Here is a 16,177-nt window from a genome sequence, read left to right as displayed (position 1 = left end):
TAGACCATTCGGGTTTGCATACCGCCCCAACAGAATCCACACTGCCCTTTACCCACCTAGATAAAGAGTAATACCTATGTAAGAATGGTGTTCATTGACTACAACTCAGCGTTCAACATCATTTTTCCCTCAAAGCTCATCACTAAGCTAAAGGACTCGGACTAAACACTCCCTCTGTAACTGTTCCTGGACTTCCTGACGGCCGCCCCCCGGTGGTGAGTTAGGGCAACAACACATCCGCCACACTGACCCTCAACATGGGTGTGTGCTAATTCCCCTCCTGTACTCCCCGTTCACCCACGACTGCGTAGCCACTCACGGAACTCCCAACACCAATCAATCCAAGTTTGCCGACGACACAACGGTGGTAGCCCTGATCACTGGTAACGAGAGACAGCCTATAGGGAGGAGGTTCAGTGACCTGGCAGTGTGGTTGTCAGAGCAAACAACCTCTCCCTCAACGTCAGTCAGACCAAGGAGACTGATCGTGGACTACAGGAAACGGGAAGGCGATCACGCCCCCCATCCACATTGACGATGGAGTGGAGCGGGTCGAGAGCTTCAAGTTCCTCGGTGTCCAAATCACTAAGGACTTAAAATGGTCCTCACAGTCGTGAGGAAAGGAGCGACTCCACCTCTTCCCCCTCAGGAGTTGAACCAAAATCCTCAGTTCCAAGAGCTGCACCATCAAAACGCATCTTGATTTGGCTGCGTCCACTGCTTGGTACAGCAACTGCACTTGCCCTCGATTGGGTGTGAGAAACGGCCCAGTACGGTCACTGGGGCCGAGCCTTCCTGCCACCCAGGCCCTGTTATATCAGGTTGTGTGAAGAGAAGGCCCGGGACTCCAGCCAACCAAAGCGATCTCTGCTTCTGCTCTGAAATATTTACATTTACTGACGTCTGAATATATACAATTACTTATGTCTGAATATATACATTACTGATGTCTGAATATATCATATAATATAATATAAATATTATATATATATATATATACTAGAGGCTGAATATATTAATTGACTGATGTCTGAATATAATATACTGATCTGATGTCATGATAATTATCTGAACGATCGAATGATGCTTAATAACTATTACTGACGTCCTGAATATAGATACCTTACTGACGTCGAATATACATTACTGACGTCTGAAATATATACATTACTGACGTCTGAATTAATAACATTATGACGTCTGAAATATATTTACATTTACTGACGTGCGAATATCATTTACATTACTGACGCTCTGAATATTACATTTACTCGACGTCTGGAATAATATAGTTCTGACGTCTAAATATCATTACTGACGTCTGATATATAATACTAGCTGATACTTACTGACGTCTGAATATAATACATTATGAACGTCTGAAATTTACAGTTACTGACGTCTGAATATTTACATTAACTTTGGGACGTCTGGGAATATTTACTATAAGACTCAAATATTAAACAATTTACTATCAGTTGAATAAATAATTTAATAGCTACAGTCTCCTGGAAAACAACTGACTTAATTTACATTCACTAGACGTCTTGAATATATTTACATTACTGACCGTTCTGAATATTTACATTTGACGCTGATTTTGCGTCGAATAGTATACATTATGACTCTAATTAACATTAGTTGATTACATTCTACGCTGAATGCTGACGTCGAATATATACTTATGACTCTGAATACTGATTCTGAATATCTGTTGAATTACATTACTATACTATTTCAACTGAGCGATTACCTTCTGATTGAATATTACATCTACTTCTGAATTACACTGACGTCTGAATTACAACTATGATATTCATTACGACCTGATTACATACTGTGTCTGTCCACTCAATACCTTTCCTCACCACTGACAGGAAGTCATCTGGCACACAATAATAATGCAGAGATGAAAATGATTGCTGTTGACTTTCCACACTTTATCTACCCATAATCCACTGCGTCGTTTTCCTCTCTTCCCTGCAGATGTCCATACAAGCAGAGGATGCACTCTGAACAGGTCAGGTACGTGGAACCCAAGTTGACCCCTGCGAGCCACTTTGACCGGAATCCCGAGGGTCTGGCGTTCACCCCGTAGAACCGCGTTTCTGGGTCACCGCCTCAGAGGGACCACACGCTGAAGAATTGGCACCTACAGAAGCACTGCCCCCTGCCGAAGAAAGTAAGACTGAACCTGACCTGTGTCCTACTTAACTAAAGTAGAGACTTTAAGACTAGAGACAATTCCTCACCGGGTTCGCACGGGTCCAATTCCTCATTGGGGGAAGAATTGGAATTTCAATTTACTTCCTGAATTTAATAAATGTAAATCGGAATGACTTCAAACCTGTGAGAATAATGTCTGCTCAAAAAAAATGTATTGACCTTTTATACCAGTCCAGATTGTCTACAAGGTCACTATTTGTCTCCGGTCCATTATTCTTCCAGGAATGCCTCTGTAAGAGGTGGACCCATGTACACGTTTCAGGGCCACCAGGGTGCATGTTGCTGTGTGTGTGGTGATGAGCAGTACAGGAGGCAGTGTTTTCAGTGGGAGGCTGGCGGGACCATTCAGCAGCTGGAAACCAAACCTTACCCTAACTCGACCCATACGATTCACTAACGGGTAAGAACCTAAAACCCTAACTCGACCCATACGATTGCAATAGGTAAGACCCAACTAACTGCAACATCAACAGAACCTACCCTAACCTCGACCGCATACGATTCACACGGTAAAGAACCTAACCCCTCAACCTCCGACCCCATATCGATATCATCACGGTAAGAGCCTAACCCTAACCTCGACCATACAGATTCCATCACGGTAAGAAACACTAAACCCCTAACTCGATCCCATACGATTGTTCATAACGTAATAGAACGACCTCCTCAACCCTAACCTCGACCCATACGATTCATACGGTAAAGCAACGCTAACCCCTAAAGCCTCGACCCATTACGATTTCATTAACGCTAAAAGAACACTAAACACCCGCTAACCTCACCCATACGATTCAGTACTGTTGGAAAAGTTTGAAAGATAAGAAAACCTAAAACCCTAACCTCGACCCATCTGATCAGTTCATTTTGGTCTAGGGTGTCTGGGATGATGGAGTTGATGTGTGCCATAACCAGCCTTTCAAAGGACAATACATTCACAAAATATATATTGTTTTAAAATCCTGATCAATCTACATACGATACCCCATAATGACAAAGCAAAAATAGCTTAAGAAATTTTAGCAAATGTATAAAAAAAAAAGAATAAATATAACATTTACATAATTAYTTTACTCTGCATTCAGAAAGTATTCAGACCCCTTGAATTTTTCCACATTTTGTTACAGCCTTATTCTAAAATTGATTAAATTGTTTTTTTTGWTATCCCCATAATGACAAAGCAAATGTGTAAATGTAATTTCAGTTTTTTATTTTTAATACAAGTATTCAGACCCTTTACTCAGTACTTTGTTGAAGCACCTTTGGCAGCAATTACAGCCTCGAGTCTTCTTGTGTATGACGCTACAAGCTTGGCACACCTGTATTTGGGGAGTTTCTCCCATTCTTCTCTGCAGATCCTCTCAAGCTGTCAGGTTGGATGGGGAGCGTCACTGCAGATATTTTCAGGTCTCTCCAGAGATGTTCTATCGGGTTCAAGTCTTCAACGTCCGGGCTCTGACTGGTCCACTCAATGACATTCAGAGACTTGTCCCGAAGCCATCCTGTGTTGTCTTGACTGTGTGCTTAGGTCATTGTCCTGTTGGAAGGTGAACCTTCACCCAGTCTGAAGTCCTGAGCACCCTGGAGCATGTTTTATCAGGATCTCTCTGTAACTTTGCTCTGTTCATCTTTCCCTCGATCGCTAACTAGTCTCCCAGCTCTGATGCTGAAAAACATCTGATGCTGCCACCACCATGTTTCACCGTAGGGCTTGTGCCAGGTTTCTTCTAGACGTGACGCTTGGCATTGAGGACAAAAAGTTCAATCTTAAGTTTTGGTTTCAATCTTCAGTTGAAAGTTCAATCTTGGTTTCATCAGACCAGAGAATCTTGTTTCTCATGGTCTGAGAGTCCTTTAGGTGCCTTTTGGCAAAGTCCAAGCGGGCTGTCATGTGCCTTTTACTGAGGAGTGGCTTCTGTCTGGCCACTGATTGGTGGAGATGCCAAGATGGTTTTCCTTCTCGAAGGTTCTCCCATCTCAACAGAGGAACTCTGGAGCTCTGTCAGAGTGACCATCAGGTTCTTGATCACCTCCCTGACCAAGGCCCTTCTCCCCTGATTGCTCAGTTTGGCCGGGCAGCCAGCTCCAGGAAGAGTCTTGGTGCTTCCAAACTTTTTCCATTTAAGAATGAATGAGGCCACTGTTCTGTTCTTGGGGATTCAATGCTGCACAAATGTTTTGGTACCCTTCCCCAGATCTGTGCTTCGACACAATCCTGTCTCGGAGCTCTACGGACAATTCCTTCGACCTCATGGCTTGGTTTTTTGCACTGACATTTGTATTTATTATGGATTCCCCTTAGCTGCTGCCAAAGCAGCTGCTACTCTTCCTGAGGTCCAGCAAAATTAAGAAAGTTTGTACAATTTTAAAAACATTACAATACATTCACAGATTTCACAACACACTGTGTGACCTCAGGCCCCTCCTCCACCACTACCACATATCTACACATAAATCCATGTGTATGTATAATAAATCCATGTGTATGTATAGTGCGTATGTTATCGTGTGCGTGTGTGTGCGCGCATGTGTATGCCAATGTTTGTGTTGCTTCACAGTCCCTGCTGTTCCATAAGGCGTTTATCAGGTTCTTTAATCTAATTTTATAAGGTCCCACAGCTGACATGCACTGTCAACTGTGGGACCTTATATAAACAGGTGTGTGCCTTTCCAAATCATGTCCAATCACTTGAATTTMCCACATTTGGACTCCAATCAAGTTGGAGAAACATCTCAAGGATGATCAATGGAAACAGGGTGCACCTGAGATCAATTTCGAGTCTCATAGCAAATTGTCTGAATACTTATGTAAATAAGGTATTTCAGTTTTTATTTGATTTACATTTCTTAAAAACCTGTTTTCACTGTGTCATTATGGGGTATTGTGATGTCATTATGGGGTATTGTGATGTCATTATGGGGTATTGTGATGTCATTATGGGGTATTGTGTGTAGATTGATGAGGAAAACGTACTGAATCCATTGTAGAATAAGGCTGTAACGTAACAAAATGTGGGAAAAGTCAAGGGGTATGAATACTTTCCCAATGCACTGTAAAAAAAAATAAAAAATAAAAAAACTGTCTGATTAAAATGATTATCCGACAATACCATTTTATTTCTATGTCCTGAGCATTTCAGCATCACAACACTGAGGTGTAAGGGGTCTCCAGTTTCTTATAGGTGGACTGGATCTTTCTATTTACCACCAGGAACCTGCTTCAGTAATAATATAAATCAAAACCTTCTTGTTGAGTATCTGATAATCTACCGTTTTTTACAGGAGCGGCTAAAACATGCTAATAACAGACCTTTTGAGGACATATATTTGATATACCTCAACTACCTAATAATGCCATCCAGGCCTGGAGATTTCCCCAGACTTGAAGGCTTTAATTGCATCTAGAAGTCCCTTCTCTGTAGGTGAAGGTCTGTACGGATGTTCATTTTACTCTATTAGTAGGAAGAAACAAAGAATCCTTACAATTAACTTCGTTTAGTGGAGACGGAGGAGACTGAAATGAAAACATGTGCTTAAAGTACTTTACTTCTTTCAAAACCTCGTTTGGTGAATCATGGATGACTCCGTCATCTGGGGCGGCAGGTAGTCTAGTAGTTAAAGCATGTGACTAGTAACCGAAAGGTTGCAAGATCGAATCCCCGAGCTGACAAGGTAAAAATCTGTCGTTCTGCCCCCTGAACAAGGTAGTTAACCCACTGTTCCTAGGCCGTCATTGAAAATAAGAATTTGTTCTTAACCGACTTGCCTAGTTAAATAAAGGTAAAATAAATAAAAATATATATAAAATAAATTTGGAACAAGTTTCAGTAAATTATTTTGGGTAGCATTTCTATGCTGAAGATTAGAAAATAATTTGGTGCATTTCTCCCCATATTCCATCCAGTTTGCTTTATTTAAAAAATATCCCCTTATTTAAAAATAAAGCAAACTGGATGGAATATGGGGAGAAATGCACCAAATTATTATTACACTGGATCTTTCTGGAATAAGTTCCTCCATTTCTTTTTCCTCCAACTTATTCTGTGCCTCTACGGTACAGTTTTTATTGCCATCTAACTGTACTGTTAGTCTTTCCATTTTCCTTTGTTAATATGGTCTCTTCTGACCTAAATAGTTTTTGTATTGTAGATGAGTACTGAATTGCATGGCCTCTGCAGGCTCATTTAAAAGTGTCCCATACAATAAGGGGATCTGCTGTACCTATGGTACGTAGGGAACGAGTCAGTCATGCTGTCCTGGTTTTAAGCAAGTCTCCAATATCCTCGTGGAAAATCTGTAAGAATAATGTGTATTCCAATTATTTTATGGGACCGCCCGCATTTTGTCCCCTATCAAACATTTGGTGCCAGCGAGAATGACCTAAGAAAGTAGTGGAGACAAATAGCTTGATATTTAAGCCTCCATATATCCACTAGTTCCACTATATGAATAATATTCATCATGTCTTTAAGTGCATGAGGTTGATAAGTTTGTAATGTGATTTCCATTTACGGTCCATTGAAGTATTTAAAAACCATACTATAATCTCCCACCACCATAATAATTGAGTCATGTACCTTCAGATGTGAGCGCTACAGGACGGTAGCCATTGTGGCGGTTAGCCTTAGAGAGTTCTTGGGAACAGGAATGAGACTTCTGATTGTATTATAGTACTCAAAGAGGTGCTACTTACGTCGTACGCCAAGCTATCAGCCTCGTTGGCGACGGTAAGACCAGCCAACTCCCCCAGTCCCAGCCCCAGTTCAGCCTCCATGTTCTCATCACGACCCATGATGAAGGACTTTCCTGAGGAGGGAGGGAACGTCAGCGCCTCCACTAGAATAGAGAAAAACACAGTTACTACCTGCAAGGAAGCCATTACACAATGACAATGACATAACACTGGGCAAATACATGTTGCGAACTTCTGAAAACAATCCCCCAAAACAGTTTCCTGTTTTTTGGCCCGATATCCCAGCTAGAGGATTCCCTGAATCAGAGATGAATAAGCAGGAAGGGAATCTTTCAACTGAGAAGATTCTGGAAAAAAACAGGGAACTTTAGGAACCTTTTCTTAATTTTGCAACCCTAGTGATTAACCCTGGATCTGGCAGAGACCGGGGACAGAGAGACCGGGGAGGACAGAGAGACCGGGGACAGAGATAAGAGTAGAGACGCGGGGACAGAGTAGCACCTGGAGAGGGGACAGAGAGACCGGGGACAGAGATACCAGATGAGACCGGGGACAGAGGACTGGGGAGAGCCGGGGACAGAGAGACCGGGGAGGACCAGAGAGACCCGCGACTGGGAACGGACGAGAACCGGTGGATCAGTGAGACCGGAGAGACTCCAGGAGGACGACGAGGAGATACCAGAGAGACCGGGGACAGAGTACCAGAGAGAACGGGGACCAGAGATACCAGATGAGAGGACGGGACAGAGAGACCGGGGACAGAGAGACCGGGACAGAGGACAGAGATACCCGGGACAGAGAGACCGGGACAGAGGGACAGAGAGACCGGGCAGAGGGACAGAAGAGACCGGGACAGAGAGACGCGGGACAGATGGGACATGAGAGACCTGTACCTTCGTCCGTGCGGTTGTCCTGGTGCTGCTCGTTGAGGCTGGGTTGCGTTGGAGGCGGGCCTGGGGGGAAGAGAAGAAAGGGGTTCTCCCTGCGGACTCATGGTCTCTTGGTCCCTCAGGTGCCAGCATGTCCTGGAGCTTAGACCGGTTAGGTCCTGGGGAGGCAAACAGGTAGGGGAAAATGGTTAGAACAAGAGAGGAGACAATCAAAGAATAACCATATCGTCAAGGGCCAGGGCTTATAGAGCATAGTTATTACTGATACAGCAGGGGCGACAGAGCGAGGCTACTTACTAAACAGGACCAGTAGTGTTATACTGGATACAAGCAGGGAGAAGAGAGAGGACATTACTACAGACCATGTAGTGTATATGATACAGCAAGGGAAGAAGAGAGAGGACTATTACTTACCAGACCAGTAGGTATACTGATACAGCAGGGAGCAGATGATGAGGACATTACTACAGACCAGTAGTGTATAACATATACAGCCAGGGAGCAGCAGAGAGGGACATTACTACAAGACACCAGTGTGTATACTGAATACAGCAGTGGGAGAAGAGAAGGAACATTACTACAGACCAGTGAGTATTACTGATACCAGGGACGTTTCAGATAGAGATCTGAAGCAGAGAAGGAGGAACATTACTACAGACCAGTAGGTGGATACTGATACAGCATGGGAGAAGAGAGAGGACATACTTACAGAAACCAAGTAGTTATACTGATAACAGCAGGGAAGAAGAGAGAGGACATTACTACAGACCAGTAGTGTATACTGATACAGCAGGGAAGCAGAGAGAGGACATTACTACAGAACAGTAGTGTATATCTGATACAGCAGGGAGCAGAGAGAGGACATTACTACAGACCAGTAGTGTATACTGATAGCAGGGAGAAGAGAGAGAGGACATTACTACAGACCAGTAGTGTATACTGATAACAGCAGGGAGAAGAGAGAGGACATTACTACAGACCAGTAGTGTATACTGATACAGCAGGGAGAAGAGAGAGGGACATTACTACAGACCAGTAGTGTATACTGAACAGCAGGGAGAAGAGAGAGCAGAGGACATTACTACAGTATAGGGGAAAACAAAGCCTGACAGCAGTTGAGTGTTCTATATTTGTTACAACTGAACGGGGAGAAAAAGATGTCCGTGATGTCGAGGGGGTTGTGGGGGCATCTGAACAAACACCCCCACACAGACCCACAAGGATGAAGACAAACAAAAACATAGAACTCCATGAGAGGAAAGACAGCAAGAAGAAAGAAGCAGCCTGTGACAGCAGAGGGGCAGCGCTGGACAGCAGGAGGAGCAGCCTGCGACAGCAGGAGGAGGAGGAGCAGCCTGCGACAGCAGGAGGGGCAGCCTGCGACAGCAGGAGGGGTCAGCCTGCGACAGCAGGAGGAGGAGGAGCAGCCTGCGACAGCAGGAGGAGGAGCAGCAGCCTCGACAGCAGGAGGAGGGCAGCCTGCGACAGCAGGAGGAGGGGCAGCCTGCGACAGACAGGAGGAGGGGCAGCCTGCGACAGCAGAGGGGCAGCCTGCGACAGCGAGGAGGGGCAGCCTGCGACAGCAGGAGGGGCAGCCTGCGACAGAAGGAGGGGCAGCCTGCGACAGCAGGAGGGACAGCCTGCGACAGCAGGAGGGGCAGCCTGCGGACAGCAGAACGGGCAGCCTGCCGACAGCAGAACGGGCAGCCTGCGACAGCAGGAGGGGCAGCCTGCGACCAGCCAGAACGGGCAGCCTGCGACAGCAGAACGGGCAGCCTGCGACAGCAGGAGGGGAGCCTGCGACAGCAAGAACGGGCAGCCTGCGACAGCCAAGAAGCGGCAGCCTGCGACAGCAGGAGGGGCAGCCTGCGACAGCAGAACGGGCAGCCTGCCGACAGCAGGGGGGGCAGCCTGCGACAGCAGAACGGGCAGCCTGCCACAGCAGGAGGGGCAGCCTGCGACAGCAGAACGGGGCAGCCTGCGACAGGCAGGAAGGGGCAGCCTGCGACAGCAGGAGGGGCAGCCTGCGACAGCAGGAGGAGGAAGGAGCAGCCTGCGACACAGCAGAACGGGCAGCCTGCGACAGCAGAACGGGCCAGTGCGACAGCTGGAGGGGAGCCGCGACAGCAGGAGGGCAGCCTGCGACAGCAGGAGGGCGCCTGCCGAGCAGCAGAACGGGCAGCCTGCGACAGCAGGAGGGGCAGCCTGCGACAGCAGAACGGGCAGGCCTGCGACAGCAGAACGGGAGCCTGCCCGACAGCAGGAGGGGCACCTGCGACAGCCAGAACGGCAGCCTGCGACAGCAGAAACGGGCAGCCTGCCGACAGCAGGAGGGGCAGCCTGCGACAGCAGAACGGGCAGGCCTCGCGACAGCAGAGGCAGGGCAGCCTGCAGACAGCAGAACGGGCATGCCTGCGACAGCAGGAGGGGCAGCCCAGCCTGCGACAGCCAGAACCGGGCAGCCAGCTGCGACAGCAAGAACGGGCAGCCTCGCGACCAGGAGGAGCTGCCTGCGACAGCAGGAAGGGGCACTGCGACAGCAGGAGGGGCAGCCTGCCGACAGCAGCGAGGGGCAAGCCTGCGACAGCAGGAGGGGCAGGTTGAGCAGCAGGACCTGTCGCTAAGTCTGAATGTTAGCGTCGTAAGCTGAATGTATAGCCGTCGCTAAGGTCTGAGAATGTATAGCCCGTCGCTAAGGTCTGAGAATGTAAGCCCGTCGCTAGTCTGAAGAATGTAAGCCGTCGCTAAGGTCTGAGAATGTATAGCCCGTCGCTAAGGTCTGAGAATGTATAGCCCGTCGCTAAGGTCTGAGAATGTATAGCCGTCGCTAAGGTCTGAGAATGTATAGCCCGTCGCTAAGGTCTGAGAATGTATAGCCCGTCGCTAAGGTTCTGAGAATGTATAGCCCGTCGCTAGTAGGTCTGAGAATGTATAGCCCGTCGCTAAGGTCTGAAGAATGTATAGCCCGTCGCTAACGTCTGAAATGTATAGCCGCGTCGCTAAGGTCTAGAAGCTTATAGCCCGTCGCTAAGGTCTGAGAATGTCTAGCCGTCGCTAAGTCTGAGAATGTCCTAGCCCGTCGCTAGGTTCTGAGAATGTCTAGCCCGTCGCTAAGGTCTGAGAATGTCTAGCCCGTCGCCTAAGGTCTGAGAAATGTCTAGCCCGTGCTAAGGTCTGAGAATGTCTTAGCCCCGTCGCTAAGGACTCAGAATGTCTAGCCCGTCCGCTAAGGACTCAGAATGTCTAGCCCGTCGCTAAGGACTCAGAATGTCTAGCCCGTCACTAAGGACTCAGAATGTCTAGCCCGTCACTAAGGACTCAGCATGTCTAGCCCGGTCACTAAGGACTCAGAATGTCTAGCCCGTCACTAAGGACTCAGAATGTCTAGCCCGTCACTAAGGACTCAGAATGTCTAGCCCGTCACTAAGACTCAGAATGTCTAGCCCGTCACTAAGGACTCAGAATGTCTAGCCCGTCACTAAGGGACTCAGACATGTCTAGCCCGTCATAAGGACTCAGCATGTCTAGCCGTCACTAAGGACTCAGGCATGTCTAGCCCGTCACTAAGGACTCAGCATGTCTAGCCGTCACTAGGACTCAGCATGTCTAGCCCGTCACTAAGGACTCAGCAATGTATATGCCCGTCACTAAGGACTTCAGCATGTATAGCCGTCACTAAGGACTCAGCATGTATAGCCCGTCACTAAGGACTCAGCATGTATAGCCCGTCACTAAGGACTCAGCATGTATAGCCTGTCACTAAGGTCTGAGTCTGTATAGCCTGTCACTAAGGACTCAGCATGTATAGGCCCGTCACTAAGGACTCAGCATGTATAGCCTGTCACTAAGGACTCAGAATGTATAGCCCGTCACTAAGGTCTCAGCATGTATAGCCTGTCACTAAGGACTCAGCATGTATAGCCCGTCACTAAGGACTGCAGATGTATAGCCCGTCACTAAGGATTCATGTTACCATGAGGTTACAGAGCGGATTCCAAGTGCTGTATGGACACTCCTTCAAGATGATGAGTGATGTCGAGTGCAATATGATTGAGTTAGTATTGATCCCTGGCAGACTAAGTGGTGTAGGTTCTGTACGATGCACATTACTTTGAACACATAATTATCTGTATCGAGTTAACAAGGAAACAAAGGAGTGACAAAACCCATTCAGGGAGATTGGACTAAAACCCATTCAGGAGGTTGGACTAAAACCCCATTGAGAGGTTGGACTAAAACCATTGAGAGGTTGGACTAAAACCCATTCAGAGGTTGACTAAAACACATTGAGAGGTTGGACTAAAACACTTGAGGTTGGACTAAAACACATTCAGAGACAGACAGAAGAGTTGAAGGCAGGTGGATGATAATAACACAGACAGAAGCTAAAATAAGTTAGGAGAAAGATGAGAAGTTTTATTCTTTATTTCAAGCTTTTAGGAGATGAACATGGAGGATGAGACAAGGACAGGGAGAGTGATGAGGACAGGGAGGAGAGGTCAGGGAGAGGAGAGGTTCAGGGAAGAGGAGAGGTTCAGGAAGAGGAGAGGTTCAGGGAGGAGGAGAGGTTCAGGGAGGAGGAGAGTTCAGGGAAGAGGAGAGTTCGGGAAGAGAGAGGTTCAGGGAAGAGGAGAGGTTCAGGGAAGAGGAGAGTTCAGGAGGAGGAGAGGTTCAGGGAAGAGGAGGTCAGGAAGAGGGAAGGTTCAGGGAGGAGAGAGAGGTTCACGGAGGAGGAGAGGTTCAGGGAAGAGGAGAGGTTCAGGAAAAGGAGAGGTTCAGGGAAGAGGAGGAAGGTTCAGGGAAGAGGAGAGGTTCAGGGAAGGAGGAGAGGTTCAGGGAAGAGAGAGAGGTTCAGGGAGGAGGAGAGGTTCAGGGAGGAGGAGAGGTTCAGGGAGGAGAGAGGTTCAGGAAGAGGAGAGGTAACTTACTCTTTCCCCTTTCTTCCCCTTGCGCTCCTTCCTGTACTCCTCCTTGAGTTTGGTTATCAAACCCTGTCCACATCCAGGCCTCTGACATGGCAGTCTGCTCCTCCTTCTCTACAGAGGGACAAACCAGACCTGTTCAGGATCGGACTATATCACAATGTCTTTCCACATCCAGGAGGTTTTGTCTTGCCTTTAAAGTTCCTCCAGTATCTACACCACACTCAGCCGGTTGTGTTTTAAAAAAAAATTTTTTTTATCCCCTTTTCTCCCCAATTTTCGTGGTATCCAATCGCTAGTAATTACTATCTTGTCTCATCGCTACAACTCCCGTACGGGCTCGGGAGAGAACGAAGGTCGAAAGCCACGTGTCCTCCAAAGCACAACCCAACCAAGCCGCACTGCTTCTTAACACAGCGCGCCTCCAACCCGGAAGCCAGCCGCACCAATGTGTCGGAGGAAACACCGTGCACCTGCCCCCTTGGTTAGCGCGCACTGCGCCGGCCGCCACAGGAGTCGCTGGAGCGCAATGAGACAAGGATATCCCTACCGGTCAACCCTCCCTAACCGGACGACGCTAGCCCAATTGTGCGTCGCCCCACGGACCTCCCGGTCGCGGCGGCTGCGACAGGCCTGGGCGCGAACCCAGAGACTCTGGTGGCGCAGCTAGCACTGCGATGCAGTGCCCTAGACCACTGCGCCACCGGGAAGCCAGCCGGTTGTGTTTTAACTGAGCCAGAGATGATAGTTCAAGTGGAAATCATTTATTTCTCTGGTAGAAACCCCAGAGAGAGTCAGTCTTTAATACTGTTGTTGGCATCACCTTTTATATGAACAAACACACACTTTTTATTTAACCAACAGCCCCATTTTGGAACTAGACTTGTTTTTCCAGGTTTGGGGTAAGAGACAAACTGTAGTTGTAGTCAGTCACAAAGAGAAACAAGTAGATTCCCTTCATACTCCTCACAGATCCCCAGACTCCCTCACAGATCCCCAGACTCCTCACAGATCCCCCAGACTCCTCACAGATCCCCAGACTCCTCACAGATCCCCAGACTCCTCACAGATCCCCAGACTCCTCACCCCCCCCCCCCAAGACTGGCGCACAGCTCCCCAGGACAAATACCAGCCCTCACAGATACGCACAAGATTGAAGTTCACTCAACTTTAGAGTTTTGCTCCGTTATTTATTATCCCTCTCACTCACCCAGTCCCGCCCTCACTCACCCAGTCCCCCCTCTCACTCACCCAGTCCCGCCCTCTCACTCACCAGTCCCGCCAGTCCCTCACTCACCCAGCCCCGCCAGTCTCACCCTGTCCCCCCTCTCACTCACCCAGCCCAACCAGTCCTCACCCAGTCCCCCCTCTCACTCACCAGCCCCACCAGTCTCACCCAGTCCCTCTCTCACTCACCAGCCCCACAGTCTCACCCACGTCCTCCCTCTCACTCACCCAGCCCACACCAGTCTCACCCAGTCCCTCCCTCTCACTCACCCAGCCCCACCAGTCTCACCCTGTCCCCCCTCCACTCACCCCAGTCCCCCTCTCACTCACCCAGTCCCGCCCTCTCACCATCACCACAGCCCCACCTGTCATCACCCTGTCCCCCCTCTCACTCACCCAGCCCACCTCTCACTCATCCTGTCCACCCCACAGTCTCACCTGTCCCCCCTCTCACTCACCCGCCACCCCTGTCCCCTCTCACTCATCCTGTCCACCCCACCAGTCTCACCCTGTCCCCCTCACTCATCCTCACCCAGCCCCACCAGTCCTCACCCTGTCCCACCCTCCACTCATCCTGTCCCACCCCACCAGTCTCACCCTGTCCCCCCTCTCACTCACCCCAGTCAGTCCCGTCCCCAGCGCTGCGGGACTCAGGCGATGTGTCCATATTGTCAGGGCTAGACAGGAAGTCGAAGCCTTTCAGTGCATCCTCTGCGTCCGGGTCCTCACTAGTGTCCATACTGAGGGACAGGGCCGGTGATGATGACGATGGTGGCTTCTTCCTCACCATCTAGGGGACAGAGGGATGTTGTACTGTTGGTTACAGACATTCTGATATTGTCAGCTTAGATATTTATAATTGACTGATCTGGTATCATCAACTTCAGAAGGAAAAGGATTTAGCTAAATGTGTGTATGATGCACGCCTGTGTGTGTGTGTGTGTGTGTATAGCGCGCGCGTGTGTGTGTGTGTGTATAGCGTGTGTGTATAGCTTGTGTGTGTGTATATATAGCGTGTGTGTGTATGATGCACGCCTGTGTGTATGTGTATAGCGTGTATAGCGCGTGTGTGTATAGCGTGTACAGTGTGTGCGTGTGTGTGTGTATAGCTTGTGTGTGTGTGTATATAGCGCGTGTGCCTTACGGTCCCCGTAGGTCCTGTCTGTTCCATGATAGTCAGATCCAACCCTGCACCATCTTCATCATCGTCTTCATCACAGTAGAACCTGAATGAGTCCAGCACAGCACTGGACTCTGACACCTCCGTCTTCCTACACACACACACACACACACACAGAGGGAGGGATTGGGCATCATGTCTGTTCCACTACAGTAGCATATCTGATACAGTATTAGCAGCATTATGGATGAGTCTGTTCAGGCCATTTGTTAACGGACACAGGAGAAACATTCACAACATTTATTTAATGTGTTCTGAATGATAACCGTGAGCAGGCCGGAGCTAGCCTGATAACAGTAAGCAGGCCGGAGGTAGCCTGTCAACCGCGAGCAGGCCGGAGCGAGCCTGTCAACCGCAGGCTAGCTCCAGCCTGCTCGCGGTTGACAGGCTAGCTCCAGCCTGCTCGCGGTTATCAGGCTAGCTCCAGCCTGCTCGCGGTTGACAGGCTAGCTCGCGCTGCTCGCGGTTGACAGGCTAGCTCCGCTGCTCCTGTTATCAGGCTCGCTCCAGCCTGCTCACTGTTATCAGGAGCTCCGGCCTGCTCGCGGTTGACAGCTAGCTCCGGCCTGCTCACTGTTACAGGCTAGCTCCGGCCTGCTCACTGTTATCAGGCTAGCTCCACCCTGCTCACTGTTATCAGGCTAGCTCCAGCCTGCTCACTGTTATCAGGCTAGCTCCAGCCTGCTCACTGTTATCAGGCTAGCTCCAGCCTGCTCACTGTTAATCAGGCTAGCTCCGGCCTGCTCACTGTTATCAGGCTAGCTCCAGCCTGCTCACTGTTATCAGGCTAGCTCCGGCCTGCTCACGGTTGACAGGCTAGCTCCAGCCTGCTCGCGGTGGACAGGGCTACCTCCGGCCTGCTCGCGGTTGACAGGCTAGCTCCTGCCTGCTCGCGGTTGACAGGCTAGCTCCGGCCTGCTCCGGTTGACAGGCCCCAGCTCGGCCTGCTCCGCGTTGACAGGCTAGCTCCGGCCTGCCCGGTTGACAGGCTACCTCCGGCCTGCTCGCGGTGACAGGCTCGCTCCGGCCTGCTCGCGGTTGA

At 49.1% G+C, this 16,177-nt stretch overlaps 1 protein-coding gene and 1 long non-coding RNA gene across 2 annotated transcripts in view; one reads left to right on the top strand and one right to left on the bottom strand.

Annotated features, from left to right (window-relative positions):
- Positions 1-6,832: 6,832 nt before the first annotated feature.
- Positions 6,833-16,177, bottom strand: part of LOC112076302 (striatin) — a 44,151-nt gene continuing 34,806 nt past the window's right edge. Inside the window, 8 exon segments of the mRNA XM_070441254.1 lie at positions 6,833-7,059; positions 7,810-7,882; positions 7,884-7,929; positions 7,931-7,964; positions 12,731-12,807; positions 12,809-12,842; positions 14,574-14,745; positions 15,100-15,282. Of these exon segments, the coding sequence (XP_070297355.1) occupies positions 6,848-7,059; positions 7,810-7,882; positions 7,884-7,929; positions 7,931-7,964; positions 12,731-12,807; positions 12,809-12,842; positions 14,574-14,745; positions 15,100-15,282 (831 nt within the window). The 3' untranslated portion in view covers positions 6,833-6,847.
- Positions 12,524-12,704, top strand: LOC139025979 (uncharacterized). The gene is made up of 3 exons (XR_011477672.1): positions 12,524-12,562; positions 12,600-12,617; positions 12,656-12,704. It is a non-coding gene; the product is annotated as an uncharacterized lncRNA (long non-coding RNA).

Source organism: Salvelinus sp. IW2-2015, unplaced genomic scaffold, assembly GCF_002910315.2.
Source record: "Salvelinus sp. IW2-2015 unplaced genomic scaffold, ASM291031v2 Un_scaffold3675, whole genome shotgun sequence".
In the NCBI taxonomy this organism is placed as follows: domain Eukaryota; kingdom Metazoa; phylum Chordata; class Actinopteri; order Salmoniformes; family Salmonidae; genus Salvelinus; species Salvelinus sp. IW2-2015.
Note: the sequence above shows the minus strand (reverse complement) of the source record. Positions and strands in the feature narration are given on the sequence as shown.